This window comes from Cyanistes caeruleus, chromosome 3, assembly GCF_971803275.1.
Source record: "Cyanistes caeruleus chromosome 3, bCyaCae1.hap1.1, whole genome shotgun sequence".
NCBI classification, from domain to species: Eukaryota; Metazoa; Chordata; class Aves; order Passeriformes; family Paridae; genus Cyanistes; species Cyanistes caeruleus.
In genome coordinates this window covers 15,321,427-15,334,700 of record NC_141703.1, presented here as the reverse complement: position 1 = coordinate 15,334,700, position 13,274 = coordinate 15,321,427, and the positions used below count along the sequence as shown (strand labels likewise).

The 13,274-nt window shown below is 39.9% G+C and overlaps 1 protein-coding gene across 10 annotated transcripts in view; it reads right to left on the bottom strand.

Moving 5' to 3' along the window:
- The window catches only part of SH3KBP1 (SH3 domain containing kinase binding protein 1), a 213,656-nt gene that overhangs the window by 173,681 nt on the left and 26,701 nt on the right, over positions 1-13,274 (bottom strand). The window contains exon 1 of one of the 10 annotated variants that reach the window (XM_086879953.1): positions 12,429-12,569. The exons of 7 other annotated variants lie outside the window; for them this stretch is intronic. In XM_086879953.1, the coding sequence (XP_086736079.1) occupies positions 12,429-12,449 (21 nt within the window). In that variant the 5' untranslated portion in view covers positions 12,450-12,569. Of the gene's footprint in view, positions 1-10,054; positions 10,079-12,428; positions 12,570-13,274 lie in introns of those variants that run through there. 2 more of the 10 variants (XM_086879957.1, XM_086879950.1) reach the window with 2 other exon arrangements.

Genomic DNA, 13,274 nt, shown 5'->3' with positions numbered 1-13,274 from the left:
AAAATGTTGTTCATTGAAATAAAAAATATGTAGTTATAATTAGAAGTGGAAACTATAACCAACACTTAACTTGATTATACAGAAAAGGCATTACTTATTCTCAAGATAGAGCCTCTAGGTGTCTTCCACTAATTCTCCTGTTTACTACTCCATAGTTGAGTGATCCCTATTGAGCCAAAGTACAGCGATCCAACTAATTGCTTTTACAGGCTGATAGAATGGCCAAGGCAAGAAGGCAGCTCTGCAGATTGCTCAGTCCAACCCACTGGCTCAGAGCGGGGTCAGTGAGAGCAAGATACTCAAGGCTGTGTTCAGCTGGCTGTTAATTACATTCAAGGATGAAGGCTCCACAATATCCTTGAACAACCTGTTCCAGTGTTTGGCCAACCTCACACATTTTTTCTTATGTTTATATTATTTTCCTGGATTTCAAATAATACCCACTGACTCTCTTATTTCACTGTCTATTGCCAGGAGAAGGCTGGCTTCACTTTCTGTACGCTAACACGTCATATAATCAGACACTTCATAGCATCAGCCTGAGTCTCCTGCTCTCCAGACTGAACAGTCCCATCTCTTTCAGACTCTCCCCATGTTGTAAACGAGGCAAATCACTTTTCTTTAAAAAGTAAACTCGTTTATTAAAATAAACCCAAGAACAGCTGAAAGCGAAGCCCTGGGATAAGCCCAGAAGCCTGCATGAACAAATCGGATAACAAGCAACCTGGCACAGCCTGCACACCACTGCACCTGGTGTGCTCCGCTGGGTGCTCCTCAGGACTCGAGTCCCCTCAGAAAACCCCTGTGCCAGGCACCCCGGGGGTTTTAAAGTCTCTCACAGCGTGGGATTGGTGCGTTTTTCAACCTGCAGTTGATTGGTCTAAATACGGTCTGTTGATTGGCCTTTAATATCATGCAACCTCCACCAATCATTTTCGCAACTCGACACTCCATTGGTCCGTTCCTTCAGCCAATGAGAATCCACAATGTCATTTGAGGTTGTGATTTCCTTGTCCTAGAATGTTCCGTTCTGTTCTGCCTTCATTACCCTCATACCCCCCTCCACTGTTCAAAACCGGCTACCACGTGTTTCTGTGCACCCATACAACCACACACAACAAACAAACATCACTACAACTTCAACTCTCTTAACCAGCTAGAGAATTACATTGTTTATAACACCCAGATGTCACATGCTCCAATCCCTCTACCACCTCCATGGCCCTGCACAGGGATCACTCTGCTCTCTCCATCTCTCTCTTGTAACACAGAGCCCAGAACTGGACACAGAACTCCACAGGAGCCTCACCAGAAAAGAGAAGGGGAGAAGGATCACATCACTCCTCCTGCTCCCAGCACTCTGCCCAAAACAGCCCAGGGAGCCAGGAGCTGTCCCTGCCACAAGCACACGCTGCTGCCTCATGCTCTGCTCCATGTCCAGCAGCATCCCTGGGCCCTTCCCCACAAAGCTGCTTTCCAGACACTCAGGCACAGTCTGTACTCGTGCCTGGGGTTATTCCTCTCCAGCTGCAGGACTTGGCATTTCCCTCTGCTCATGAGCATCCTATCCGCCTGTTTCTCCAGCCTCCTGAGGCCTCTACGAATGGCAGCATGACCCTCTGGGGAGTCAAACATTTGCCAGTTTTGCAGCACCTGCCAGCTTGTTCAGATTCCTCTCTGCCCTGTCCTTGTGGCTATTAGTGCAGACACTGAGCAGCATCGGCCCCGTTACCCAGCCCTGTGGCAGCACCTCCAGTGACCAGCCTGCAGCAGGAGCTTGTGCTGCCCTTTGAGTCCACAATTTCAGCCAGTTTTTTGCACTCACCTGTACTGCACCTCATCAGTTTGTCAAGTTATGGGAGATAGTGACAAAAGCTTTGCTGAAGTCTATATACACAACATTCAGTCCACCAAGTCAGCGATCTCATGGTAGAAGAACAGCAGGTTGTTCAGACATGACTTTCATAAATCCACACTTACTACTCCCAACCTTTTTCTTGTCCTTCATATATTTGGAAATGGCTTCCAGGAAGCAAACATGAGGCTAGATTTTCCCAAAGTCTCCTTTTTCTACTTGAAAAGATGATCAACTTTTGCTTTCTGCTACTCCCCAGGAGCCTCCCCCAAGGTTCCTTCTGAGAAAATCAATTTTCTGTCTCAATATAGTCTCCTCTGAGATTTTCTTCTGGATGAGGCATTACAGCAGACCTGTCTACACTATCTTTATGATGTATGAATGAAAATAACACTTGTTTTTCAGACATCAGGCTGGGTTGGAGGAATGATAGAGAGAGGAGAGAATGCTTTAGAATGCTTTATACTGTGGAAGCAAATACGAGCTAGAGTTACTGAATGACATTTCACAGAATAAAATAGGTCTCCCAAACCCAAAACACCTCAAAGTTATCTGTACTTTTGTAGTCAATTGTAACCCAGACCAAGCTCAAGTATAAGAAGTGAAGCCATGTGAGACATAACTATTCAAGCAATTCTAACACTCATTGTTACACAGCCATGAGTAACTAAAACACCACCTTTGAGATTAAAATGGAATTTTTAGAACATATATACAACCTGGCAGCTACAATTTTTAAAAACTGACCATAAATTACATAAATAAAGTATCCAACTTTCCTGTGGGGAACTATTAGAGCACTGCTTTCCTGAGAAGCCTGGATTTATATGTTTGTCCTGTGCCCGTTTTTCAATGTTTTTCCTATTTATTATTTTTATTTCCTAATCACGTTTGTGCTTCTTCAAGTTTTGCTTAGACACACCATCATTACCATTTGCATGGAAGCAATCTAACACAAGCTGTACAAGCTCTACAGCTTTTCTCTCTGTACACAAGGTTTTCTGCAGCCAGCAGAGGGGAGCTTGCAACGCAACACACCACTGAAAACAACTTTGGTTTTGTGCTAGCATAGCTTTTGTTTCTGCAGAGCACAAAAATGCTTCATTAACATTTCAAACAATGTAATTTGGTGCCTTAGCTGCACTTCCTGTGATGATCTCTACAGTGAAGTTAGCCTACTATGGGTTGCTCTTAAGGAAGCTTTTCCAGATACCCTGTAGGTATCCTTTTCACTTAAAAAAATGCTAGAGAAACTGTTCAATTGCTCCTTTCCAGTCTTCTCATCTGCTAATGGTTGAATACAAAACCAGAAGTTAATGCTAATGTTTTGTGAAAAAGCAATACTTATTTGGATATTAAATGCTGTCTGAGCACCTTGCACCGTTTCCATGGCTGTCATTATTCATTCTAGCCCTTTCACATCAGAATAAAATCTGAGTATTAACTACTCTCTTCCAGTCAGAGAATTCAAACCTTAAACTTCTTTCTTCCAAGAGAGGCAGGTGGTTAATGACTGTATCCGAGAGCAGGTACATATAACTAAGAGACAGATTTGTAAATTTCTTGGAGAGGAGGAAAAAGAAAGTTACAAAAGGAGAAGGGAAAAAATTTCCTAAAATTTCCTATTTGCAAACTTCTGCCAGTATAGCTGAAGCACAAAGACTAGGATTAACAATGGAACCAGCAGAAGCCCCTGCCACTGATTTAAAGTAGCAGAACTGGTTTAGCTGACTGAGCTTTCACTGGTACAGCCTGTTTGCCTGCTGTGCAGGGTTTTACTAGATGGCCCTGAAGCAAGGCCTTGCCATAGAGTTGCTGCATAGCAGAAGCTCCCTGGCAATACTTCACATTAACACCCTTATAACCTTATATGAAAGAACACCAGAGCAGGAGGTGCAAGTTCCTATCACAAGTGAGGCTGCTCATCTATAATGTTCAAAAAAACCAATTTGGGTTTGTATTATCTTAAGCTTTTTGCTCCTCATCGAAAGGCACACACATTCAGAAAAAAGAAAAATATATTTCAAGTGGCCACTGTTAACACCAAAAAAATCAAGGAGCTCTGTAAGTGCTACCAAAGGATCTTCACCAGACAATTATGTTGGTGTGATTTTTTTTGCACACCTAGAAAAGCACTTGTAGTTAATCATTCTGTATTGTCTCTGAATCATTACATGTATCACCTTTTCAAAAGTCCTGTTTACATGCATTTCCCTGACAGCAGCAGGAATGCAGTATCTTACTACTTTGAGATGAAGCTAAATAAAACGGTATTGTCACTATAATGGCAGCACAACATCAAAAATACCATTTCAAGTTCATCTATCCCCCTACTACTCTGCATCATGCTCCAGTGATGCAAACTTCCCTTTTCTCTCAAGCAGTCTAACCAGCTAATATTAATTGGCTTTAACTAAAAACAATTGCCTGTAGCCAGTATTTATCTTTAATTTCATTGCTTGTTGCCAGATCTGATGAGGGGATACTGAGTGTGGGAGCCTAGTCAATTTTTCCAACAATGCAATCCAGTGAGAGATAGTAATTTAGCCTCTCCCTGTAAATCCTGTTTTCACTTTATGAATGTCTGAAAACATCAGTAGGAAACAAATACATCTGTTAGCACTCATTAGCAAATGCTGGTGCTGCTATTTGTCAAAACTCAAGTCCCATCTCTGTGTCTATCCTTCCAGATACATTCCTCAATGGTAGGACTTGAGAATTTCATTTTAGTACAAGACAGGCTCAAAAGCGTGACCAAGAAAGCCTCCACTAATACAATAGTCTTCAAATAAAAATCTCTCTCTAACACAGCTGTAATTAATATATTCTCTCATTTTTTACAGTGCTCAGTGCCATGGAGCTGCGATTTGACAGCCGGAGGACACGGTACAGAGATTGGAGAGGCAGGTTACCAGCACATAGTAACTCCAGGCACAAGCAAGGAAGACCTGAAGGAGTTCTTCAACCCTGGAACTTGTATGCCCAGTTTCAGCTTCATGAGAAAATAAAACCCACACAGAAGCTGTGGGGTGGGAAAGTGGGAAGAGAAGGGCAGCTTCTAATGGAAACACATGAGCCTTAAAGAAAACTTACTGGGACTACAGTATACTCCACCTAAAGAGACCAAACAAAAACTACCCTTTTCTAAATATCTGAATGTTCACTAAGGAAACAATGCAATGGTAAAAATCCCAGCAAAAAGAAATGGGGTCAATATTACAGTGTCACTGCAAGTGTCACCAGGGTTCAGAAGGGTGAGCAACACATGTTATTTCCCTGTGCAGACCCATCCTTATACAATTGCTTAGTGGAGTAAAAGAGGTTGAATTAATGGATACCAGAGTATAACTTCCATTATTCTGTAACATAAACATCCCTTTAAAATAAATTTCCTATGCCTAAACTCGTATGTTGTGGTTTTAGACACAGTCTTTATTTCTGCATACATCATACATGCCTACTGCATGGACACATATATATGGATTTCTGAAAACATCTGGAAAGGGATTACAGTTTGAGGAAGAGCTCTTATTTTACAGTTTAATGAGTCATTCTTCTCCCTCCACTTAACATTTTCCTCTGATGTCCATCAGTTTCTAGTCTCTAAAAAATTTCACATTGAATGACAGGCTGCAGAAGTTCAAACAATCTAGTAAAAACATGTAGGCTAACAATACACAGATTAGAAAGTTTTCTGTGCAGAACCATGGAGCAATTAATTATGAAATGCAGTGCTCAGTCCCACAATCACCATTGTATCCTCCTTGTCATTCTATCAACTTCAGTGAACCATTCAAAGGTTTCAAAGTACGTATTATTTTCTTCTGCAGGGAAAAATCTGGTGATATTTCACAGCATGATAACTCAAATCCTAATTCCTTCCAGGATTTTACTTTAACATTAGCATTCTGTACTTTTACAAAACATCAGCAATAAACCAGTTTTTGCTTTTGAATTAACTGCCACTAATCGTGACATTCTCTTAGTGAGAGCTAATAATGCCAGGGTTGTGGGTTCAATCTCCATATGGGCCATTCACTTAAGAGTTGGACTTCATGGTCCTTGCAGGTCCCCTCCAACTTGGAATATTCTGTGATTCTGTAATCTGTGAACTCAAGTTCACAACCGTAGGCCTTCAGGTTCTCTCAGTTTGAAAAGACAGAGTCATAGAAAAGGAAATACAGCAAGTACACCACATAACATTACAAATCAACTGAAGGTCAGAAATTTCATAAGTTGTGTGGGAACAAAAGTAAAAACCTGAGCATAAGTTCTCTTGTACCTGCACAACACTGCATTTCAGTAGTTCTACTTATAAGTGGTTTACTCATGAAATAAATTATATAGCAACTATTCAACTAGGTTTCAGAATTAGACTCCTCTAAAACAAAAGAAAACAATTAAAAAATTTGTTGAAAGTTACATTGACACATGCATGCAGATTTTTGGAGGGTGAATCTCAGCTATTTTTTATTTAAGATAGATAATGTGGTAGCTCTGAAATACAGGCATTTTTCCATCCATATTCCTTTAATTCAACTCTGGACAGAGAATAACTCAGATCAACTTAGAGAGACTTCTAAAGGAGGAACAGATTACATTTTGATAGCACAATAATATTGAGCCATGGGACATTGGGGAGGCATAAAGGAAACATGGAGATTTGCATCTTGCTTTCTTCTACCTCTAATTATTAGGCATTCATTGGGCCAAAGCTTTGGCAATGGCAGTGCAAGAGCCATGTCTCTGTAGTGCCAGGCAGACAAGACAACAGCACCATGCACTAGGACAGGCAGTCTGCTCACCTGCTGGCAAGGTCCTGGGCCACCCTGATAAGGAAGCTTGGGGTGAGGGGACAAAAGTTAAAGGATGCTTCAAGCAATCCAAAAGCTGATAAACACAGGTGGCAACAGCAAAGCTGAGTGATGTAATGCTCTTGGCTCCAATTAGAAAGAGAATCATTTTCAGCCAAAAGGATTAAAAGAGATTTTCATTTGGCTTGTGCTGTCGATTAATAGGTAAATACTGACAGATAAATCAGGCAAAACACACCACAGCATGTTTAAACGGGAAACCAAGGCTTAGTTAAACTGGTTGTAAGGAACCAGCCAAAGTAATGGCAGTAGCTTATAATCTAAGCAGTCATGAAAACTATGAAAAAACTTTCTGTTTTAGAGACAGTACCTGTTGAAAGGGTGTTTTTAATCAGGGTTTTTGATAATACTGGCCTGTTGCCTCTGGGAAGGCAAATGCAAGCTCTCTAGAAGAACAAGTACTGACTGAATTTTCAAAAGGTGCAGTGAGTCCTCACCAAGCAGCAAATGGATGAATTAAGGTTTTGTGAAGCACCAGACACATATACTCAACACCTTGCACATTCTTGAACGGCTTGTAGATGCATTTATTTCTCTCAATATTCCCATTTTAAAAAAAAAGAATTCAGTAGAAGTGAAAGTCATTACCACCTTCTATAAAAATGAAAGGCTTGCCTTGTTCCTTCTCCCTGGGTGGGAAGTAGCAATGTTATTTCTTAAAATGTATGCTCTACCTGTTTACCTTCCATCCCTCACCACCTCCTGTCACGATCACTGGCGCTAAGTATCCATCACTGAAGTAGTCTGAAGTCAGAGTGAGTAAATAACCCATCCTATTACAGGATGGTCATTTATCTGCACCTTTGACTTTTTCCACAGTAACTGAATAACTAGAGTGTCTATATATAAACAATGATATATTTCATATGGCTGTAACAAAGCCAAAAAATGAGAATTAAGTGGCTCACGTACACCCGGCTCTTTCCAGCTCTGAAGAGAACAACATGTTCTCTGCTCATAAACCTAAACTGCTCTAATATACTCTGTCATATGATAATTTTACTTTTTACTAACTGTGCCAGTGAAATTCTAGTAGAGTACATAATTAGGTGACAGCAGGAAATGGAGGACCCTTTAAGGACTGTCTTCACCATCAGCTTCCCAAACAGTTCCCAAAAGATTTTAGGAGGAAATTGCAGCACTTACAGGAAGAGAATACAAAAATACCTAATTAGTCAAATACTACTTCCAACTGCAAATAATGCAAGCAGTTTGTCATTCCACTTGATATTCACTTTATAAAAAACATGAAAATTGTTACATGGTCTACTCATGATACTTCAGAAAAAAACAGCACTTCTCTGCATAGAAGTAAACCCTAAATACAACAGTGAAAATCCAAAGAAATTAAAAATCAGCACCACTAAACAAGCCCCACATATGCACACGCATTTACTGTTAATAAATTACAGTGCTTGATCAGAACTAAAGAGTATCACTAAGTCATGGCAGCAGCAGTTAGAGCAGCAATTTCTGATAGCTTTCTCTTTTTTTTCTACATGTCCCTGTTGCTCTCATCTTCAGTCTTACTTGCTGTTACTGTTAACACTTAAGTAATATAAACTGAAAGACAATCAGCAGATGAAGTCTGGATACAAGCTGTATTGTTGTATGTAAATGGACTATTTGGCAGCCTAAGGCTGAAGCACAACCATTCACCATTATGATTACTAAATGCTGTAGGTACTCTACAGGTTTTCAGAATCCCTTTTTTGCAAACAAATATTAAAACCAGAAAATATTTCCTAAACTTAAGGGAATCCATCTGAGGGCCTTGTAATTAAACTGCAAAGAATGTGGAAGTATTGACAAGTATTCTCACATTAGCTTCAAACAGCAGTGAGACTGAACTGCAATTCAATTTCTAGGAGCTTGTGTTTTGAGAATTTTAATGAGGTTTTTGGTCCTGTCAGGAAAAATCAGTTACACAGCTGTACTCTCTTCAAATCCAAATCTGTGGAAGTATGTTTTGCAAGACATTTGTATGCAAATACTACTAAGAACCTCTACAGATTCTACGTACAGAGAAGAGCTTCTCTCAGCAGCCTCCTCCAACAGTAAAACAATTGCCAGGCCAAGTGTGAAAATGAATCAGACCAAAATACATGGATTACTAACATATCCACCCACGCACAATCTACAGAGAAAATAAAAACATCCGGAGTTTGTAAGGTTGCCAGAGGGGGAAGAAAAAGAAAACTGATTTCAGGGGAGGCACAATATAAGTTTAGGATGCCTTCTCTTTGCCTCACAAGCTTTTAGTAGTAGGTTGGAGAAATGCTGTGAACCATCTAATCCTGCCAGTTCTATAAATCCTTATAACTACTTTAAGAGGCTATTGCCAAAACCACATTGAATTCTTTCTATAACACACACTTCAAATAATAATACATATCTAAGTTCTGAAAAAATTGAAGCTACCTTAAAGAATTATTATATTATAGCTCCAAAAAAAATATATATTTGAGAAGATGATTTCTAGATGGCACATTGGGTTCTTGTTTCAATCTCTGATCAGATTCTCCTTATGGCTTGGAGCTTCAGGAAGGGAGGAAAGGAAAAAAAAAAAAATATTTGTATCCCTCTTAGCCCAAATCGGTGTTTTTTTTAATTTACAATTTAAACAGCAGCATATTTTAAACTGGAATGCTATACTGAGGTTTTCTTAAAACTACAAAAACCAGCCTGAGCAAGAAGAGGAAATAATTGAGTCTCCTTTGTATATTAATTGATACTACCTACATTAACTCTATCAGTAAAGCAGTATTATGTGTATGTATTTAAATAAGAATAGTTTTAGACCTCAGCAATTACATTGCATAAAGAATGAAAAAAAAAATTGTTTTCAAATTCATAAATTTAATAAAATCAGAGAATGGTTAAGGGATGGAAGGGATCTTAAAGATCATTTAGCTCAAATCCCTCTGCCATGGGAGGAGCTGGATCCATGGCAGAATTTCTATCAATTCTATCAGTATATAGTCACAAGTAAGCCTCTGTTTTTTAAGGTTACATTTTGCAATATAATATACTAGACACTAACAACGAGTAAACACCTCAACACTGAAGCTTCACATTACTGTGTGCTCACTACCCAACTGCTGCACCTACTCTTACTTTCACATACTTCATAAAATGTTTACAGGCTAATTCCCACGAAACATCAGACAGCTGACAGACCCAAACCACCACCATTTTTCCTCTTTTCCACAACCCCACACTCCCCTGAGTAACCCCTCCCCTCAAAGCCTGCCATCAAAACATATCCAACAAACTGGTCACCACAGGACAGCCAAATCCGCACTCGCTCCCTTGATGAACATACGGGATCCATCCTGCTGACTGCCGCGAGCGTGGCGCGCTTCCATCCAGCTGGGAATAGCACCAGCTCCCTGTGACACGGAATGGGAAAGAGCCTCCCTCACTGCCAGGGAGTTCCAAATCACTTCCAGGCCAAACACCCAGGGCAGCTGCCTCACTGGAGCTCCCTCACCTCCTCTGAATGCAGATGAACAGGTTGAGGTGTGACATCGTTTGTAATCACGCCCTGGGCATCCAGGACAGCCCAGAGCGCTGTCATTGCTCTGTGCTCAATTCCCTTCTAAGAGTCAACACAGCCAAGTCACAGACTGCCCACTGGCACAAGACAATCTTGGTCAACCTGTGTCTTTGTGAGGAGATGGGCTGGAAGAGGAGGGAAGATTTTGTTTTACTAGTTTTGCTTTCACCATTGTAAGAGTAATAACAACAGCAATAACAAATAATAACAGCCTGTATTGTTACATTTCTCCTCACAAAATCTTGATTAATGTTGACAGGAACAAAACCTCAGAGACAACATTTTCACTTGCGATTGTATTCTCTTGCATTTCACCACAGTATAACAAGTTTAATGGCCATACCTAAAACTTGGAATAAGAAGCTAGTTCTCCTGACTCTCATTCAGTTAGGATCCCATGATCTAAAACAATTCTTGGAAACAAATATGTAGCAGTATTCTAGTAAGATTTCCAAAATCAACAAAAGAAAGCTCATTAATCGAGTTGCAAATTCCTGCCAAGTGTGTTAAAAAAAAAAACAAAAAACCATTAAAAAATCCCCTAAACAACCAAATCAGGAGTACCCCAGCATAACAATTCACTTCAGGTACAGACAGAAATAATTTCCCTATTCTGCATGTAACCTCAGTGCCTCTGCTAATGCCATAACTTTCCCAGAATCCTGGAATATTCTGAATTGGACAGGACCCTCAAGGATCAAGTCCAGCTCCTAAGTGGATGGCCTGTGGGGACTGAACCCATGACAAGTGGCTACCGAGGCAGAGCTGACCCAGCCATCACTTCATTGAGAGTATTTAGACTGCTGAGGAGAGCAGTGAAGGCCTAAGAACCAACAAAGCCCAGAGCAAAGGCAGAGGAAGTCACAGAGGTGCCAGAGATTGCAAAAGGCTGTGGCAAAGCAGCAGGGAAGGACAACAGGAGTTGGTCAGCTCTGCCCTGCCAGGTACCAAGCAGCAGCTGGGGAAGCAGAAAACACTTCAGGAACCAAAGTGTTCTCAGACATGGGAAATATTCCCTTTTCCTGCCCAGGAATCAAACTTCAGCTGCAAAGGGCCCCTGCATGTGCACAGGACCTTTTTATGTTTTATGAAAAGCTGTATGAAAGCATGAACAGAGACAGGTAGGGGTGTGTAACAAGCACAAGGGTCTCAGAAAGAAATCCCTCACAGTCCCCCCACAACTGGTTGTGATAAAAGCAAACAAACCACACAGAAAAGAAAATTAAAATGACAAGCAACAGATAAGGATCCGCACCGTGTACCTATGATTCAACATGAGCATCTTTGACACCCTACAACTAATGTGCACTATTTAAAGATTGTATTCTGCTTTCATTACAAGAAATCCAGAAATTTTCTGACCTGAGACAGCAGTACAGTTACACTGTTTCACTGGTTCACAACACGAGCTACACATCAGAATTTCAAAACCAACTACACTACACTTCTTGCTTAAGATAAATTTACCTCTCCAATTCTGCTAGTAATATTGGCAAGTCCTCTGGAGTACAGAGAAGCTTTCAGGTTGCTATATGCACCAGATTCAGTTTACCAGTATAAGACTCTTCAATACCACATAAAATGGTCTTTGAAAACTAAAGCCAGCAAGCATGGCTCTGCACCAGCTTCCTGCTTTCTACATCTTCATCTGCTATCAGCAAAATCTGTCTCAGATGCCATCACACTTACAAACACAGTTTTACCCTGCAGAGCATGGATTTCAAGCTGAAGTTTTCAAGCTAGAAAGACATCAAAAACCAGCTTTATATCTTATAAATGAACAACACTGCAATCACACCTGATACCTCCTCTTTATCAGCTGCACAACTGAGAATTAAAACAGACACCAGGAACAGTACATAATTTTCCATTCGTACTTCAATTTTCTGCCTGAAAAATTGAAAGAAAACAGAAGACAACAACCAGATACACTTTCATACATTTCTTACAATACATTCAGCACCATTATCTCTAACAAAAGTAGGTATCTTCAGGTGTTGACAGAGGTTAGTAAGATCTTAAAGGGAGACCAAAGATTTTTCTCATATTTAAACAAACTTCTTCCTCAAAATCTTCCGAGTGGCCATAGCTGCAGATTACTAGGCAATGAAAGAAGAAATAGAAAACAAATTTCAAATACCTTTTCTGTTACGGCTTGCATACTGAATTTCAGAGCATAAGAAGAGTACGAATCCGTCTTTTTTGTCACTGTATGTATAAATATACAAAAAATTCAGAGCAGTTACTTTGTAGATTCAAGAACAGGAAGCACCTCTGCTACAGCTTCGTGGAGAAAGTCCCTTGAAAAAAAACTGCGTATGTACTTCACGTATATCACTGCTACCTCCCCTTTCCACTTTCTGTCTCACATCTGCCTTCAGACAACTCCTCTTCAATGGTCTCTTAATCTACATCTATTCCAAGAAATTTTAAAACACTTTTACTGCATGCAACTCCAAAAGTCTTTTGCACATTCACAACGTATTTCACTTTCCCTGGAAAAATATGGGGCATTTATTTCCAAAGTAACACTTCAAATTAATGTCTTTTCATAAACATTCCAATGTATTGCATTTCCCTATATTTCCATTTCTGATTTCTACTTCTTTTCTTCCAAACTCAACTTCCAGAATCTGTGCAGAAATGTTAACAGAAACCATTCAGTACACTTTACAGTGTTAATGCCATGATTTCATTTCAGCCCAAACATTCAATTTTTGCAAACCCCAACAGTTTATTTGGAACATCATCATGAATTTATTCAAAAGAAAATAAAATCACAGGAAGGAAAAGCTCTTCTCCATAAGAAATTATTCCTACCTCTTGAAGGTAGAATGCAAAGTACCTCAAGAATTTCATTTCTAGTTTTTAATCTTTGAATAACTTTCTCAACTACTCTTAGAACTAATTTTGATAAGAAATAGGAATTTAGAGTTGCATTCAGGTTCACTACTCATCTGTAACATCCCCTTTTGCCTGTTTCTTA